The 19,938-nt window shown below is 39.8% G+C and overlaps 1 protein-coding gene and 1 long non-coding RNA gene across 6 annotated transcripts in view; both read right to left on the bottom strand.

The window, feature by feature from the left end:
- LOC130928069 (zinc finger protein OZF-like) overlaps positions 1 to 15,672 on the bottom strand; it is a 29,211-nt gene extending 13,539 nt beyond the window's left edge. The window contains exon 1 of the mRNA XM_057854289.1: positions 15,111 to 15,672. Coding sequence (XP_057710272.1) covers positions 15,111 to 15,246 — 136 coding nt within the window. The 5' untranslated portion in view covers positions 15,247 to 15,672. The remainder of the gene's footprint in view (positions 1 to 15,110) is intronic.
- On the bottom strand, positions 8,589 to 14,618 carry LOC130928099 (uncharacterized). 5 transcript variants are annotated; one of them, XR_009066616.1, is made up of 10 exons: positions 12,678 to 14,618; positions 12,491 to 12,541; positions 11,501 to 11,879; positions 11,278 to 11,405; positions 10,881 to 11,025; positions 10,633 to 10,789; positions 10,407 to 10,557; positions 10,113 to 10,223; positions 9,819 to 10,020; positions 8,589 to 9,626 (listed from the first exon to the last, which is right to left on the bottom strand). It is a non-coding gene; the product is annotated as an uncharacterized LOC130928099 (long non-coding RNA). The 5 variants fall into 5 exon arrangements; XR_009066615.1 differs by having other exon boundaries at positions 12,491 to 14,617; XR_009066614.1 differs by having other exon boundaries at positions 8,593 to 9,626; positions 11,501 to 11,598; positions 11,700 to 14,610.
- Positions 15,673 to 19,938: the final 4,266 nt, after the last annotated feature.

The following is a 19,938-nucleotide window of genomic DNA, read 5'->3' as shown; positions in this document are numbered from 1 at the left end:
AAGCATGGGGGTGGAAACATCATGCTTTATAGCATTTTTTCTGCAAATGGACCAGGACACCTGATTCGTGTAAAGGAAAGGATGAATGGGGCCATGTATTGTGAGATTTTGAGTGAAAACCTCTTTCCATCAGCAAGGGCATTGAAGACGAAACGTGGCTGAGTCTTTCAGCATGACAATGATCCCAAACATATTGCCCGGGAAGCAAAAAGTGGCTTCGTAAGAAGCATTTCAAGGTCTTAGAGTGGCCTAGCCGGTCTCCAGATCTCAACCCTATATGAAATCTTTGGGGGGAGTTGAAAGTCCATGTTGCCCAACGACAGCCCCAAAACATCACTGCTCTCGAGGAGATCTGCGTGGACGAATGGGCCAAAATAACTGCAACAGTGTGTGAAAACCTTTTAAGACCTACAGAAAACGATTTGAACTCTGTCATTATCAATAAAAGGAATATAACAAAGCATTGAGATGAACTTTTGTTCTTGACCAAATACATATTTTCCATCATAATTTGCAAATAAATTCTTTCAAAATCAGACAAAGTGATTTTCTGGATTTTTTCTTCCTTCTCATTCTGTCTCTCATCGTTGAGGTGAAGAAAATTACAGGCCTCTGTCATCTCTTTAAGTGGGAAACCTTGCACAGTTGGTGGCTGACTAAATACTTTTTTGCTCCGCTGTATGTCACTGCTACAGGAATCAAAGCTATTTGTAACTGCTCCAGTGTAGCTTAGCAGAAGCTACAACCAAATTCTCATGAAAGCAAACGATATTCCTGCTCACCATGTAACGTTGCTTTTAGAGTCTCTGACTTGAATAATTCCACTGACATCGCAACGTTGGATGCTGGATGATTACAGAGATCCCAGGATCTCATCCAAATTCTGGGTTCAAAATGATGCAAGGACATCTCCGGTTCCGACGTACGAAGGTTCAAAGTAAGTGAATGTCGTTAAAAATTTTAACTTAGGACTATAGGACTATGGAATATAGTTTTCATTTATTCAAATGAAGAGTCAAGAGGAAATATTTGTGTTAAAAAAATAACAAACAAGCCGATTCATGATTTTGCCATGAGAGTTAAATCATTTTGTTAATTCAAGTCCTATTTAAACACCAGAAATTACTTCTTCAGCTTTTATGCAATGCAACTTTTTAAATTGCAACTTGTTTTCCTGTTTTTTCATGAACGACTTCGTGTGCAAGAATTCATGCCACGTCTGGATCCACCGGGAATTGTCCGCACACAACAACTACAAACTGTTCGCCGTAGAAGATATTCCGTGCCAGACCCAAACAGTCAAAGGCATACCTATGGCAACCATAAACTCATAAATTAAGGTTTTATGTTGGGGAACTAGGAAGGAAGTACAGAAATAAATTAAGATCATATTTTTTCACCCATTTTGGAAAGATAAACCCATATACAATGTAGACCATTTTAAATTAAGTTTAAATATTTCATGCTTTTATTTTTTATTACGCGCTAGGAATTGAATTCATTTTGATTTGGAGTGCTTTCCCTGCCAGCATCTCCCAGTCAAAATGGATTGGGTGTCAAGCGCTGTCAATGGCAGCCAATGAGTTAAATGTTGATGTTTATGGCTTGCAAAAATAAACCCTCAAATTTAATGTCTCAGAATCAAAAAAAAAATTCTGGGCCCTGCAACACATTGTCTGTTATTGCAGAAATGTTGGTATAGTTTTAGTTGCCACTTCTGGGAGATGATTGGATGAAATTTTACCCATCAAAATCAAATCATGAGGTTTGGCACGCCTTCTTTGCTTGTTGGCTCTTTGAAAATGGCTTAACAAGTTCAACTTCAAAAGGGATAATGTAAAGTGCACATTTCTCATCAAAAACATAACATAAAAAATAACCAATAAAAGCATGAAATATCCCTGACCAAAAAATTGCACGTTGTTCTGATATTTGAGTAAAAATGAGCTTAGATTTTTTTTTTTTTTTTTGCCCAGGTGAAAAAATGCATGTCTGAATGGGTAATGTCAAAAATTCAGAACTTTCACTTTTAGGTTATGTGTAAAATGACCTAAGAGTAACATCTAAGTGTCACCCTTTCCATTTTGCAGTGTTGTCCATTGTCCTCAACCATTTTTTCCTTCTTAATAAAATTATATAAATACGAACACTTTCACAGTCTACGCACATACAGTTTAGGCTAATCAATAACTAAATTAGACATACAGTGGGGAGAACAAGTATTTGATACACTGCCAACCCATTGTCAGTGTATCAAATATTTGTTCTCCCCACTGTATAGATCCTACTCACGTGACGTCACAGCCGCGCCCCCGCGCCATGTTGTCCGTATACTCGTCATGTTAATGCATTACCGCTTCGTAAATTCCTCCTATTATGGCGTGTTTTTCTGCTCGTTAACATTAATAATCTAAATGGTGAAGGCGTGTGTGGCGGTCGGTTGCAAAAACAGAGAAGATAGACGGAGAGACTTGGAAGTTTTACCGTATTCCGAGAGACCCGGAGAGTAGAGCGAGATGGACTGCTGCAATTCGACGAGAAAACTGGGCTCCAAACGACTTCCACAGATTATGTCGTAGTCATTTTATATCTGGTAAGATGCATTTAATCTATATTTAGAGGGTTTGGGTCTGACAACCACAATTAAGATCATTGCTAGGCTAATCGCCGACAACATACAGTTTCAAATTCAAGATGCTTATTTGTTCCACCATCTTTATTTTTTGAATAATATTTAGTTGGTAACAAGTGAAAGAAGCTTGCCTCGTCTACGGATCATCGGTTAAACAGGGGTGTCCAAACTTTTTGCAAAGGGGGCTTGATTTGGTGTGGTAAAAATGTGGGGGGGATACCTGGGCTGATTTACGTAGAACAATACATTTAAATAAATGTTAGCAAGACCTTCTGTGTGTCACATTGGCTTTATGATTATTTTTTTAAAATACATAATTTCAACAGTCTCGTCTTTGTGGCGTTCTCTTTCGACACTCGGGCTCTTCCGAAATACTGCTGCTGTGCTAGCTTCAAGTTGCTATAATTTCTCGCTGCGTATCTTTCCTGTAATGTTGTTGTACATGTCAGCGTGTCTTGTTATTATCGCGCACATCGAACTCTTTGAAAACAGCGACTGTCTCTTTGCAAATGAGGCAGACACAGTTGTTGCATGTTTTATTGAGGAAATAGTCCAATATCCACCTATCCTTGAAGCGTCGGCCATAGCAGTCAACTTTTTTTTTTTTTTTTTGATTGTCGCCATTTTAGAAATCACACAGGGTAATGTTGCTTAGAGTGCTGCTCTTAATGTTTTTCAAAGTTTTGTGAGAATAGGCCGAGTTTCTGTGGAAAAGATCGTTGTAGATATCAGGCTAGCAGATGTCAGGCAGAGAGGGCGAAGACAGCGGGTCGAAAAATATCGATTTAGGCATCAAACATGGATCTGGCAAATGGATAAACTGAAGCTTTTCCACATAACGCCTTTTATGCAACGCATCCAATGAGTTTACGGCGTCAGATAACACCGGGGCTTCAATGAATTGCTCTATAACTTGCATGACTAATTGAAAACAATGAGAATAGGTCTAAAAAATACGGACAATATGGCGGCCGGATACAGCGACACGACATTCTGTGACGTAGGTGAGTAGGGTCTATAGGATGTGTGCATGTTTAGTTATATTTTAGGACTAGGTGGTTCAACTTTTTAATTACATATTTGGAGTTTTTTGTGATGGTCCACATGGTTATCACCCCCATGTAGGTGTCAGTCCCTGAAGTGCAGCTGCGACAGGCCTCGACTCCTGAAGAAATTCAGCAGATGTCAGAATTTTCTAATGTATTGAATGTCTACAGCAAGACTATCCATCCTGCATCAAATATTCTGACTTGTTTGAAATGATAGAATATCATATTGGTTGTGGTTGATGTGACAGTACCTCAGCAATGTGAAGAAATAATAAAGGCAATGATTGTTTTTCTGCAAAGGAACATTTTATTGATGGCCAGTGTAATACAATACAAATAATAAACAGGCAATTGATGTACAAAAAGGATTTCCAGCACAACTAACTCGTTCATCAATGCAAAAAAAAAAAAAAATTGTCCGCTGGACACCAACATGAGCCACTTAAGGTCAGTAACTTTTTCCCCTAATACTGGCAAACTGCTCACCATCAGCATTCCCTGAAATGTAGTCTTCGGGGAGCTTTAGGGTTAAAAAAAAAAAAAAAAAAAAAAAAAACACGTAGAGGAGTGAGGACGAGGGATCTCTGTTATTGTTGAGGAACGACACCCCAACCTTTCTAGGAAGTATCTAGAAGAAAAATAGATGGTGGTATAACAGATTAGCTACGAAAGCATTAAACGAGACACCAGCCGGTGTAAACGGTCTACCTGATCCCTAAAAGCGTACACCACACGAACTTGAATGTGTAAATTTTGCTTCACTAAATTGCACTAATGCTAAACTATTCCTTGTGAGTTTAATGTTGTTAGCAGATTTATCAGTGTCCCGCCTTGCCTCCCCTTCCTGAGACCCAATGTGAGGTATTAGCTGATGGAAAATGATATAGATTCGACATACCTCAACTGGACTTAAGTAAAAAGTAAAAAAAAAAAAAAACACACCAAATTTCCAACTTAATACGTACCTTGTCCTCATCCAACCGATTGCCAGCTTCCCGTAGCCGCTTGGACGCCGACCTACTCGTCTCGTCCCATTATTTTCCGAAGCGAGCAAAAGGCAGGCAGGCCGGCAGGCAAAATCGATCGAGAGGATCGCTGCAATAGCGTGTCGATCGACTAATGGGTAGGGATAGGAATTGATAGGATTTTTACGATTCCGATTCCATTATCGATATTGCTTAACGATTCGATTCTTTATCGATTCTCTTATCGATTCTAATTTGGGAAAAAAGAACAAACGTTTTGATTGGCATCGAGTTTGTTTAATCAGAAGTCACAACCTTACAAACTCACAACGAGATCAAAAGAGGCCCAAAGCCTCAATGTTAACTGTGGCAATAAGTGGCAAATACACAAGAATGTGTAACATTTTACTGAAACATTTATCTAATAGAAATAAAAAATATTGGTATATATTGGCAGATAGGTTTTTGTTCTGCCTTTGGCAATATGTGTTAAAGCAGGGGTCCCCAAACTTTTTCCTGTGAGGGCCACATAACTTTTCCCTTCTCTGATGAGGGGCCGGGGTCAGTTTGTTACAGAAAAAGTGTGACGATTGCAGAAGTGCATAAATGTAAAAAATTATTGTTTTTCAGAAAGCCACAATCAAATAACCCTTTCTGGATTCTTTATAATAATAACAATTAATAATAAAAACACTATTAATTAAATAGATAATAACCAAATAACCCTCTCTGAATTCTTCAAGGAAAAGGCCAGAAAATAAATAACACGATTGAGAAAAAAAAAAAAAAAATCAAAATGACCGGACCAAATGTGGAGGCGGGCCGTATTTGGGCCGCGGGCCGCAGTTTGAGAACTCCTGGAGCGGCATACACCCAAAGAAGAAACGCCGCATCCAAGTGAGTGAGAGAGGGAAACACTTCTACGAGCCTACGTTCTTTGTTAATGTTAATATCTACAGAGGCAACGCCTGTATGTATCATCTTTTGTGTTGTTGTTGTTGTGTTTCCACTCGCGATCGGACACTTAAATCCAGTTGTGTAGTGGTTTGAACGATGTGCTAATGCTAGCGAACGAATGCTAACCATACTGGTATTAGCAGCTAATCATCGCTGATTTACGTTGATGCAAACCTGTTTGTTATTGGGGACGAAATTGATTTGTTTCATTTCTATTCTTAGTTTCACTCTTCAGGTGATGGTTGAATAAAGTCAGCAAATTATACCAACGTCTTCTGCATCGTCATTTGGGAGTTTAGCTAGCTGTATAGCCGGGACTTTTATTTTATTTTTTTTATAGCCAGGACTGAGCCTCTCTGTGAGGACAGCGCAATCGTATTCCCTCCCGATGCAGTTATCTCCACCTTGCAATGACTGCAAGTCGCTTTGTTGTAATTTTTCCTCGTGAAGTGAAGACACATTTTCGAGCGTTTGAACCTACGTGCTGTCATTGTTATGTTTATGGCTGCAATGCTCGTGCTTACCCGTCGTAACCTTTCATTTTCACACTCTTTCCTGGTGAAGTGTAGTCAAACTTTGGAGCGAGTGGTTCACCTCCGTGAAGTTGGCCCCCCATCAGACGCAAATTTATATAAAAATTATGTCAATCGTTTGTGCTATGATTGTGCTGGTTTGTGCTGCAAAAAGTTTCGTTTGTGCCATCATCGTTTTGCAGTTATTAAACATTGTTTTTTAGGTCATCCAGAGTTCACCCAGCCCCCCATCTGTGGCAGAATGGAACCCCGGTGGTGTCATTTGATTCTGCCTCGTTAGTGCTGGATTGTGCTGAAAAAAGTTTTGTTTGAACTGCTACGGTTTTCGAGATATTCATAAAAATGTACAGTGATGACGTCACGCGCAGCCCCCCATCAGACGCAAATTTATATAAAAATTATGTCAATCGTTTGTGCTATGATTGTGCTGGTTTGTGCTGCAAAAAGTTTTGTTTGTGCCATCATCGTTTTGCAGTTATTAAACATTGTTTTTTAGGTCATCCAGAGTTCACCCAGCCCCCCATCTGTGGCGGAATGGAACCCCGGTGGTGTCATTTGATTCTGCCTCGTTAGTGCTGAATTGTGCTGAAAAAAGTTTTGTTTGAACTGCTACGGTTTTCGAGATATTCATAAAAATGTATAGTGATGACGTCACTCGCAGCCCCCCATCAGACGCAAATTTATATAAAAATTATGTCAATCGTTTGTGCTATGATTGTGCTGGTTTGTGCTGCAAAAAGTTTCGTTTGTGCCATCATCGTTTTGCAGTTATTAAACATTGTTTTTTAGGTCATCCAGAGTTCACCCAGCCCCCCATCTGTGGCGGAATGGAACCCCGGTGGTGTCATTTGATTCTGCCTCGTTAGTGCTGGATTGTGCTGAAAAAAGTTTTGTTTGAACTGCTACGGTTTTCGAGATATTCATAAAAATGTATAGTGATGACGTCACGCGCAGCCCCCCATCTGCGGCGGAATGGAACGGCGATGATGCCATTTTTTTCTTCGTCGTTAGTGCTGGATTGTGCTGAAAAAAGTTTTGTTTGAACTGCTACGGTTTTCGAGATATTCATAAAAATGTATAGTGATGACGTCACGCGCAGCCCCCCATCTGCGGCGGAATGGAACGGCGATGATGCCATTTTTTTCTTCGTCGTTAGTGCTGGTTTGTGCTGAAAAAAGTTTTGTTTGAACTGCTACGGTTTTCGAGATATTCATAAAAATGTATAGTGATGACGTCACGCGCAGCCCCCCATCTGCGGCGGAATGGAACGGCGATGATGCCATTTTTTTCTTCGTCGTTAGTGCTGGTTTGTGCTGAAAAAAGTTTTGTTTGAACTGCTACGGTTTTCGAGATATTCATAATAACGTGTAGTGATGACGTCACGCGCAGCCCCCCATCTGCGGCGGAATGGAACGGCGATGATGCCATTTCTTTCTTCGTCGTTAGTGCTGCAAAAAGTTTCGTTTGTGCCATCATCGTTTTGCAGTTATTAAACATTGTTTTTTTTTTTTTTTTGTAATGAAGACGGTGCTCAACTTTTTTTTTCGGTCATCAAGAGTTCAATTGACTCACCCCCTCACCTCCACATATGGCGGTTCCTTTGTGAATTTTAATTTCTGATAACGTGAGTGCTCCGTCAGTGTGCTAATACCTACTGCCTGCTGAGAGGTGCGGAATTGTCAATTCTGGTTAAAGTCATGTTTGCAGTGATTGCCTCAAAAGGTTGTGAAACAAAATGCAGTAATAAAGGTGTACAATCATTTTTGTCCAGGCATACTAATAAACACATTTCTACATTTTTTTTTCATTTCTCTGTTCTCGTGATGATCACGGGTGAAATAGTATGTTTGGTTTGTAATGTAAACTCTCAAAACTTTAAGCTTCTTTTTAGGTCATCCAGAATGCACCCAGCCTCACACAACTGTCGGCATTTGTACGTTCCTCGAAATGCTGTGTCAATGCAGAGAAAGATGTAAGTTTGTGTCACAAATGAGGACATTGATCTGTTAGACATGTCGAGAGAAAAAGTTTTCTCGGGTCGCATTACAACTCCACCCACAGCAACCTGCCCGGTAATAGACACAGAAAGAAAAAGTTATTTCATGCAGTTTGAATTTAAGCCCCTCCTGCCCCGGCATGTGCATAAAAATAACCTGTATACTCGTCGTAATTTGAATCTTTCTGGTCCATTTACGTTCCAAGTTTCAAGGTTAATTTCAAGTAGGGTAAAGTAAGGGTAAGTAAACTTAGTTAATACGACATATAAAACTGTGTGCCATCACTGCTAGTTTTGGGACATTGTCTGCAAAATAAATGATCCCCCCCCTGCAGGTTAGCTAGCCAACATAATGCACATTGTAATTTAGCAACTGTAGTGCACAAGAAGGGAACACTTCATCTAGTGCAGTTTTGCCTGGCTATTTTCCAGGTTTTCTTATTATTTTTCTTACCTCTAAGTCAAATAAGTCAAGAAATATACATTTATAAGAAGTATATATGTGCAGAGCATGGTCTACTGCTATTAATTTATGAATGCAGCCGACCCATATTAATCTTCATTTTGCATTTTAATAGTTACATTCATCAAGTGTAACAAGTGTTTAGAAGTATAGCACATAGCACATTATAATTGGTGGTAAAGGCCAATATAACTGAAGCAATGAATCCTAATTATTTTCTTTTGTCCTTAAACTAGATGCCCAAACAACCAGCAGTAGACAGGGACTCAGTTTTTGCAGTTCTCTGCTCATTCAAGGAGGCCATACTTCAAACTGGCAACATAGCCACTCCAAATGCCACTGTTTGGATGGAACTTAGTAAGGAGCTGGGCGGGAAAATGTCGGCAAAGTCTCTTTACACCTTTGTTAAAACAGACAGACACAACATCTTGTCAGCTTTGGGATTCAGTCATCATGAAACTGATCCTCAAACAAGTGATGACGACACAAGCTCTGAATTGGATGACCTTTACCCTGAAAGGTCATTTCAGCTTCAAGTGCCTTTTGATGAGTGGAGGAAATTTATTCCAGAAGAGGCTGTATACAGAAATAAGTACTGTCAAACCCAAAAAAGAAAATATACAATTTTGAAGCCTGGCACCTGGACCCACATTATAAATGAACAAATCTGGAAAGCAGTAAAAAGTCCTTGCACCTTTATTTTTAAAAGAGCTAAGGTGTATCCTTTGGCAACAAATAATTATATTGACATCAGAGGATACTGCAAGGAGTGTCATGGTCTTCTCAACCTCAATTGTGACAGAGAGCCCAAAATCAACAGTCCAATGATGCTCAACTGTTACATTAAGAACAGTGATGACTCCCTGCACACTGGCAACTCAAAGCGGTTCATGTCTGGGCAGTTGCGTTCCCAGATTGCCACAGAACTTGTGGAGGGCAGGATGGAACCGCATGTATGGCGGGCATCACAGGCAGAGAAACTGATGAACTTTGGAGATCCTGAGCCGAGTCATCTACCAAATTTGGCCACCCTGCGCAAGGCAAAACAAGAGAAAAACGATATGGCATTAGGTGACAAAAATCCCATTTTGTCATTGCAATTAATGAAGTACAGTGCGCCTCACACTGGTAGCATTAAAGACATTGGACTGGACAAGTTTTTCTGTCACTACTGGAGTCAAACGCAAATGCACGTGTACAAGACACTACACAAAAAATCTCACCCAACAGTATGTTTTGATGCTACTGGCTCAGTAGTTAAAAAATTGGTGAGACCGAATGGCTCTTCTGGCCACATCTTCCTTTATCAAGGTGTTATGACAGGGCATGACAGCTCGAGTGTACCAGTGGTGCAGATGCTGTCAGAGAAGCATGATGTTTGTGCGATCACACAATGGCTAAAGGAATGGATTCATGCTGGAGCACCTGTTCCAAAAGAGGTTGTGAGCGATTTTTCTCTAGCCATTCTTGGAGCTCTAGTCAAGGCTTTCACCCCTCATCCTGATTTGAAGACTTACATCAATGAATGCTTTAAAGTATTGCTTGGCAATCAACCTGCAAAGCTGCCCCCATGTTTTGTCAGGGTAGATGTTGCACACTGCATCAAGATGATCTGCCGGTGGGACTGCCTGAAAAATAAAAGATACCGTGTTAAAGATTTCTTTGTGAGGTCATTAGCACAGCTTGTCAAGTCACAAAGTTTGGAGCACGCAAAAAAACTTCTAAGTGCCATCACTATTGTGGCACTTAGTGAATACGAAGGGAATGACAGTTCTGGAGCCCCTCTCCCATCAGAAAGGTGCAAGATGTACCTGAAATCTCAAATTGCTGAAGAACTTGTCAGCTCCCAAGTTGAAGAGGTTGTGGGACAAGAACCACTGGATGCGCATAGTCATCAGATCCATACAGATGCCAGACAGTGGGTGACAGAAATATGTGAAGAGAGCAGGTCACTTGCCAAGGCTGATGGGGACAGAGATAACATCCATTTCCTCCCTGAGATTATTGCCCACGTAATAAGACTTGGATGCTACTTACCACTTTGGACAGGAATAATGGTCCCTCTCTTCCAAAGCACCAGCATCACTGCAAGTTCCGCTGCTGTTGAAGCAGAGTTCAACCTCATAAAAAATGGGCTTTTCAAGCACGAGAGCCTGCCTCTTCGTGTTGACCGCTTCATTTCTCGTCATCTGTCCTTTATTGAGGGGAACATGAGAATTTGCGCTGCTAAACAAAAATTTGAAAAGGCTGACAGTGATGAAAACAAAAACAAAAATGATGATCACCCCAGTAATGAGTCTGACGCTGCTGCCCACAAAAAGATGGATGAGAATGAGGTTGAAAATTGGAGAGGTCTCGTGGTTCCACCCAAAAAAAGGAAGCTGAGTTCCTATCTCTCGCCATGTTCTGAATGGCTCCATGTGGATCCATCTGTAGGACGCAAAAAAGTTAAGGTGCCAGTGTTAAAGAATGGGAACCACCAACAGCCTGTGAAAGTTGGCAAATTCAAAATCTCTGTCCTAAATACATGTGCATTTGATGCGCTTTTCCAAAGTTTATGTTGTGCTTTTTGTGACAGCGTTTCTTTTGAAAATGCTGTTCGCAGCCCTGAATGTGACAACCAATTCTTCAGCCTTGTGAAAACGGTTACTACACGGGGTGTCACCCAGCAAGTGTACTCACAGAGAGCAGAACTATTGAGAGAAATCTTCAAATCTGTCCACCTGACCTCCGGTGCTCTCCAAGTAGATGCAAATTGCCACATTTCCACTCTGATTGGAAGAGCCATGAAAAATCTTCCAAGTGTTTTCCTGAAAAAACAATGTTCCTCACAGTTATGTGATCTCAGCACACAGGTGACAAGGGAAGTTCCCCTTGTGTGTACCGACATCGCCATGCTGCAGACCTGTGGCATGGCTCATCTTCAGGCAGCTGTTGAAGCAGGACTCAGCCTTCCCGACTCCACCTGCCTCAGGTCAATCCCAAAAACATCTCAATGCACATCTGCATTTGAAAAACAAGGCAAAATTACAGAAGCGGGTCTATGTTCAGGGAATGTTTGCCACAGCTACAGTATGGGAGCATTTGTGTGGATTGACACCGACTTTGGCAGCAGTACTGCAGAAGTTGCCTTGCTGGAATTTCCCTCCAGTCTGGTGCTGCAAGAGAACACCTTTACTTTGAGAGCAGTCATAGCATTTCAAAGAGGCTTGACCCAGGATTCTCTTGGACATTATGTGGCATTCTGCAGGAGGGCTGCATGTTCATGGGAGATGTACGATGACCTTGGAAGTGGAGTGAAAGCAAAGTCAGATAACATAAAGGTCACCCCACATGCTTTGTTTTATACTAAGCAGTGACTGTTTGATATTGACATTGATCTGGTGTATATAGTTGATTGTTTAATTGTTACAGTGTATATAGTTTATGTTTTAAGCAGTGAATGTTTAATATTGACATTGATCTGGTGTATATAGTTGTTTAATTGTTAAAGTGTATATAGTTTGATATGTTTTAAGCAGTGAATGTTTGATCTTGACATTGATCTGGTGTATATAGTTGATTGTTTAATTGTTACAGTGTATACAGTTTATGTTTTAAGCAGTGAATGTTTGATATTGACATTGATCTGGTGTATATAGTTGATTGTTCAATTGTTAAAATGTATATAGTTTGATATATATATATATATTTTTTAACAAAACTAATTGTTAAATGTTAAATAAAAGTTATTATTTCAAGTTTCCTTTTAACTGTTGCGATGCATATGGTTCTTTAAGTTTCTTCTACAGGCACTCATCAATTTAATACTGCGGTGACCGCAGTTTAATTGCACATGCATTAATTTTTGGAGGAATTAGAATGTTCTTTTTGTGACGAATCTGACTGTACTCACCGAATGTTACGATTTGCAGCAAGCTCGCCCCAAAACAGTGGCATATCCTGACTATTGAGAATGTCAAATGGGCAGAATTTTTTTTTTAAGAAAACAAAAAAACCTATAGTCAATTCCAGGTTATAAACCTGTGATGAAAAAAAAAACAACAAAAGCAATTGACTGTGTGTAGTTGGACGAGACAAACCTTATGCGACGGCACCAAAACAAATGAAGGCTGCGTCAGGAGTATGTGTTGGTGACGTGACCACTACAGCATAAAAAATGTATATCGATTAAGAAAACATTTGTTTGTGGTTGCGACACCAATATCTATTAAAACGAAGCAGTGCAAACCAAAAATTATAGTTTTTAACGGGACAAATGAAAGATAACATTTCCGGGTAAAGTAGGAGTGGAGGGGGTGGGTCAATTGAACTCTTGATGACCGAAAAAAAAAGTTGAGCACCGTCTTCATTACAAAAAAAAAAAACAATGTTTAATAACTGCAAAAGGATGATGGCACAAACGAAACTTTTTGCAGCATAATCCAGCACTAACGACGAAGAAAGAAATGGCATCATCGCCGTTCCATTCCGCCGCAGATGGGGGGCTGCGCGTGACGTCATCACTACACGTTATTATGAATATCTCAAAAACCGTGGCAGTTCAAACAAAACTTTTTTCAGCACAAACCAGCACTAACGACGAAGAAAAAAATGGCATCATCGCCGTTCCATTCCGCCGCAGATGGGGGGCTGCGCGTGACGTCATCACTATACATTTTTATGAATATCTCGAAAACCGTAGCAGTTCAAACAAAACTTTTTTCAGCACAAACCAGCACTAACGACGAAGAAAAAAATGGCATCATCGCCGTTCCATTCCGCCGCAGATGGGGGGCTGCGCGTGACGTCATCACTATACATTTTTATGAATATCTCGAAAACCGTAGCAGTTCAAACAAAACTTTTTTCAGCACAATCCAGCACTAACGAGGCAGAATCAAATGACACCACCGGGGTTCCATTCCGCCACAGATGGGGGGCTGGGTGAACTCTGGATGACCTAAAAAACAATGTTTAATAACTGCAAAACGATGATGGCACAAACGAAACTTTTTGCAGCACAAACCAGCACAATCATAGCACAAACGATTGACATAATTTTTATATAAATTTGCGTCTGATGGGGGGCTGCGCGTGACGTCATCACTATACATTTTTATGAATATCTCGAAAACCGTAGCAGTTCAAACAAAACTTTTTTCAGCACAATCCAGCACTAACGAGGCAGAATCAAATGACACCACCGGGGTTCCATTCCGCCACAGATGGGGGGCTGGGTGAACTCTGGATGACCTAAAAAACAATGTTTAATAACTGCAAAACGATGATGGCACAAACGAAACTTTTTGCAGCACAAACCAGCACAATCATAGCACAAACGATTGACATAATTTTTATATAAATTTGCGTCTGATGGGGGGCTGCGCGTGACGTCATCACTATACATTTTTATGAATATCTCGAAAACCGTAGCAGTTCAAACAAAACTTTTTTCAGCACAATCCAGCACTAACGAGGCAGAATCAAATGACACCACCGGGGTTCCATTCCGCCACAGATGGGGGGCTGGGTGAACTCTGGATGACCTAAAAAACAATGTTTAATAACTGCAAAACGATGATGGCACAAACGAAACTTTTTGCAGCACAAACCAGCACAATCATAGCACAAACGATTGACATAATTTTTATATAAATTTGCGTCTGATGGGGGGCCAACTTCACGGAGGTGAGTGGTTCTTGGCGCCATGCTAGTTTGACGCGTCTGGACAACAACACATGTCACGACGCAATACGCGTCTTTAGGAATTGTTAAAGGTATCGTTAAGGCTTTTTCATTGTGATGTCGAGGCCTCGAAACACTCGGAACCGGTTCCGAATTGGAATCGGATTTCGATTCCCATCCCTACTAATGGGTGAATAGTTCAACACATGTAGGAACGCCTTCTCATTTGAATTACATTTCTACTTGCATGTGGGTGCTGACAAAGAAATAAGTAAATACAAGGAAAAGCGCTTTTATTTATTGATTGACATTTATTTTTAATTAATATATTTATTTTTGTATTTATTCTTACATTTTTAATGTAATTTCTTATTTTTGTATATATATTCATTTTTATTTCTACTTTTATTTAATTAGCTATTTATTTCCATATTTATTTTTGTATTTATATTTAATTTTTATATCATATTTCCTATTTTCGTATTTATATTCGTTTTTATTTTGCCTTTTATTGATTGATTGATTTTTATTTTTGGCAGCTTTGGTCCTCCATACAGAAGAGGAGCCTACAACCCAGTCAAGTGTGCATAATATGTGGCTTAAAGCGAGCAAACAAGGCAACAAAACCGAATGCACTGAGAGCATCATGCCTTCATCTAAGTCAAGTTTTAGGAAAGGCCGCTGTTTAAAAGGTTGATTCCGTGTATGGAGAGCTACATTTTCCTTGCACTTAATGTTCGTTTTCTGCCACACTAGGGAAAATAAGGCCCACATCACACTGGTCCGTAGCGCAAAATTGCTTGAGGAACACTGGTGTACAGTATATGTATCATTGAAAGTGAACCAACCTTCGAGTCTGCGAAGAACAACCTTTGGGTGCATTATTTTGCACACAGTCGAATCCTTGTGACGTGGGGGCTCCTCTTTTACTCCACAAAGTTCCTCTTGGAACTTATATGCAGCCGGTGTAGTTCTCGCGAACATATTTTGATTTCTAAACGCTTGACGTCGTGCCTTGCAGCTTTGTTACCGGTTGGCCAGCTAGGCTAGGCTACGCTAAATTAGGCGAGAAAACGAACGAGTGCCCAGACTTGAAGACTGATGTTTGAATCCGTAATGTGGCTAATGCTGGACACGTCGTCGAGACTTCGATTTAGTTAAGTGGCTGAAATCTAGGAAAAACAATACGTTCACAAAGAAAAAATTGCTTCGCCTTTGCCAGGCTTTTTCATTTCCGAAATTCCGACCAGGATTGCATGATGGGAAAGACAGTCTCTTTCCAGCCCAATCACACCCGCCTAATTCAATAATAAAAAACATAAACGGCCCAAATTACAACTTCTCTTTCAAAACAAACTTGTTTCTCTTATACAACTCACTCTACATTTTGACAGAATAGGAGGGGGGGACCCAACAGTGGGATCGTAGCGTTATCATTTCTCCTATAAGGTTTATGGGAGGTGTAGTTCTTTACCGGAATCATTTAGTGCGTTCAGCACCGTCCTCTGGCGGTATTATTTTAATTTCAAGAAATACAATGATATTTAACGGTCTACATATTCATTCTTAAACATCTAAATTACATTTTTTCAATACAAATCACTGCAGAAGTACAACTTTAAAATTATTTTCCAGAGCCAATTCAAATTGTGTTTTGAGAACATTTTTTTCCCTAAAGATTGGTCTCAAAAGCAAAAGCAAATCCACAAAAAAAAAAAAAAAAAAAAAAAACACACTAATAAGATTTCATTTTTAGAATTATTTTGTTGAATTTGACTGTGCACTTAAAAATAAAAAATGACAGGCAGGCAGGCACATCTAACGCAATGCGAGGCTCTAAAATGGAAGTTCAGCTCATTTGAGTGAAGATGCTGCTGGAAGCAATCCACATAGCTGAACTTTAAGATGTAGACATGCAAGAACAGGTTGGGGGGGGGGGGGGCTCTGGAATTTGCCAGGACTCTGACTAAAGTACTCTCATATAAATCCGATGAGGCACTAAAAAACTACTCTGGTGTGGCTAATGTGACTGTAATTTAGCCTTTTTTCAAGTAATATTAAAAACATGTGAGATACACAATTTATCTCTATACATTATCTTTATTTGTGAGTATTGGCAGGTGACTGCTGTTATGACTTGTGAGCTCCACTTTGCAAGCTGTGACTGTATCACCCTCATCAAGGAGTAAGTTGAATCAGTGTTCGGCAACCTGTATACCTTACATTCAAACATTTGATATATTTACATTGGTATTTTTTTGTCACATATTTTTCATAATCTGTATTTTGTGTGTACTGAAGCGATAAACCTATGCAGCCCTGAGTTTGAAGCATGATGGAAGTTCAAAGCGAAATGAGAAACTTGCCAACTGTAATGAATAAAACAGTTGATGGTGCAAAGTAGACAACATAATCATAATCAGAACATGTCAGATCTGGTAAGCCACAGCAAGAATTCATTTCTCGTGTTCTTTTTTCCTGATATTGGGATCGTCGGGGATGGCAACAGCTGTCCTCTGCTGCTTATCCATGATCACGATGTCCGGTTGGTTGGCCACGACCACCTTATCAGTCTGTCCCACAGGATCTTAGCCGTCTTTTTCCCACCGCCTTGGGAGAGTGTATAATATACACGCTTATTACATTTTTTAATCAGGAGAAAATACTTTTACTTTTTATTTGTAAATTTTAAAGCAGGTACTTTTGTAGTTTTACGTGGTCCATGTCACGTGGATAATTATGTATCATACGTACTCATTACTTAAGTTCTTGAGTAAGCGTTACTTAAGTACTCAAGTACTCAATGCTTAAGTACTCGAGTACAACATAAGTAATGTGAAGTTAAGTGAAGTAATGAGTACTCACGTAATTATACTCGTGTACTCATTACTTATGTACTTGAGTACTTGTTACTTCATTACTTAAGAACTTGAGTACTCATGATTCAAATATTCGAGTACTCATTACCTCATTACTCAAGTACCTGAGTCCTCATTACATAAGCACTCGAGTACCCCTTATGTAATTAAGTGCATCTCTCAATTGCAGGGTGGAAGCCAGACGTGGGAATGACAACAGCTGCCAGCAATCAAAATATCTACCGTCGCCAGCGACGGCAGCGTGTCCGTGCGCTGCTGCGAACCTCATGCACACGCGATATAGAATAACATTATTATAATTTTTTTTTTATATATTATAAATTATTATTATTTATGTATTATTATTATTTTATTATTATTATTATATAATACTGATTTTTTTGTCACCGCGCCCAGCTAGGGTACATGAACGTAAAGTGCGCAGCGGTTTACCCTATGTAATAATTTTATTGTCGTCGCACCAGTACAGCTTTAATGTCGTCATCCTTTTTTTTTCACTCCCAGATTTGGCCCTAATCCTTTGTCGTATTTTTTGCTTCAATGTAAATACATTTTGTTTGCCTTGACGTGAAAAAAAATTTTTTTTTGCTTCGATGTAATTTTTTTTTTTTTTTGCTTCGACCTCTATTTTTTTTTCTTTTACGTTCAAGGTTTTTTCCCCCCCACGTTTGTCACATGGTGCAGTAGTAGAAGTAGTCATGGTTGAAGTTGCGTTATACATCCACTAGATGGTACTGCTCTCATGGGAATATCATGCCGTGATTAACCAATATTAATCCATAAAAGCAATGCTTTTGAGAAAATTGAAGGCTTTTAAGTGCAATGTATAGTGCGGAAAATACGGTAGTTAAATGTTAATTTGACAAAAACATTTGCGGTGATAGTCCCCCCCCCCCAAAAAAAATGTAACCGTACAATTCAAGCAATTACAGCTGCCATTATTTTATATTACCGTAAATTTGTTGTTGCGATTGCCCCCAGTTTTTAGTCCACTTACAAAATATTGTACCAACTGACACGAAGTTCTCCTTTGGATGAAATTCCATCTGGGAAAAACAACTCCTTTCCCAATTTCAACATCTGAGCAACCGTTGCTGTTTTTTCTGCGATAGCATGTCTCGTTCCTCCGCCATCTTTTGTCTTCACTTAAAAGTATTCATTAGTATTAAAATGGAGCCATCCAATTTCAATCTTTCTGCAAGTCTTTTCTGCAGAGACTTGTTTTTGCCGTGCGATTACCATTCCCTGACCCCCAATTTTTGGGCACAGTACACCAGGTACGTCTTTTTTTCTTGAGCTTATTTTTTCTCTTAAACTTTGTAAAAGAGTTTTTTTATTGGTGCTGCACATTTTTTGTTGGCAGAAGGAAAGGGTAGCTACTTTATCACCATATGAAGTGATATATTTGCCAATTTGCTCACCAGTCATGATGGAAATTACTGCCATATCAACCTGCAAACAGAAAATTTGAGTAAATACATCCTATTTACCTCAATAATAACTACTGTAAAGATAAATTCACAGATTTGTGGCACAAAACTACAAGAGCTTTAAATACCATATTACACATAATTGAAAGTGTCAGCACATATTAGGTATTTTTGTATAGACAAGTTTCCTGAGCGAAATACGGGCGCCGCCATCTTGGAAAATGTCTGCCTCGCACTTCCGGTCCGGTTTACGTTGGCAGTGTGTTGACGACGAATCGACGATAAAACTACGAAATCAACCCAGAGCACCCCATGGAATCTTCAAAAATTGATTCAGCACGACCTAGATGACACGTAGATGAGATTGGATGATAGTTCGTATTACTTTGCTGATCATTCGTGGACAAAATTATAACAACCTGTCAGCCTGTGTTGACGTGAGGTATAGATTGATACTACGGCCACTAGAGTGACCAAAATAAGGTTAAATTACAAATTATATCACATTTGCCGAATGCAGAAGGGCTGACATGGATTTTTTTCTTACAAGAAAATGCTACAAGGTTATATACATATGATATAAACAAAACTCGTATGTCATTCTTTTTTTTATTGCAGGCATTGATCGCAATAAAACATTTGGACATGATTCCATTTCATGTTTTATTTAAAACGATTGGTGCATGTGCAAAACAGGTCAATGAATCACATTTATAAAATTATTGCAAAAATAGCATACGAGAATGTGATCAGACCGCAGAGCTCCGGAGCCTCGTCAACATCTACCCGACATCACGGAGGCCCTCGTCGGCATTCAGACGGGCTTTTCTCCCGTCCTCGGTAATTCCAGCTCCAATAGCATATGTTAAAGATGCTGCCATTAACAAGTTCGTAGTTGGATCACTGCGATCTCAGCGAACCACCGTATTTTCCAGTCCCTGCCTTTCTCTCGACCGCTCCCGGGAGTCGAGCTGTCCATCATCAAAGTGGAACGCACGTAGTTCGATATATGTCCATCAATGTACAAGTCATCTTCCCTTGTCTAACAGCGTTTTCCAGCTGTAAACAAACGAATAAAAACTTGTAACACTTGGATTTATGCGGAGCATTCCAACAATAGCAATAGGCGGCTAGCAGCAGTAGCAGAAGCTAGTTGTAGTAAAAATGATGAAACTTGGTAATTGCAATCATCATCGTGATATCAATAGCAAAGGCAACAAGTCGTTTAATGCCCCCGATTTTAGGTTTCGTATTTTTGGAGCACATACCTTCCATTACAGCGGCGGCATGGCCGCAGGACCTGGGTGAGATGCATGTACAGCCTGCAGTTTGAAAATCTCCCTCCCTCCCTCCGTTATAGACCCCAA

This window comes from Corythoichthys intestinalis, chromosome 13, assembly GCF_030265065.1.
Source record: "Corythoichthys intestinalis isolate RoL2023-P3 chromosome 13, ASM3026506v1, whole genome shotgun sequence".
Taxonomy (NCBI): Eukaryota; Metazoa; Chordata; class Actinopteri; order Syngnathiformes; family Syngnathidae; genus Corythoichthys; species Corythoichthys intestinalis.
This window is presented reverse-complemented; position numbering and strand designations above follow the sequence as displayed.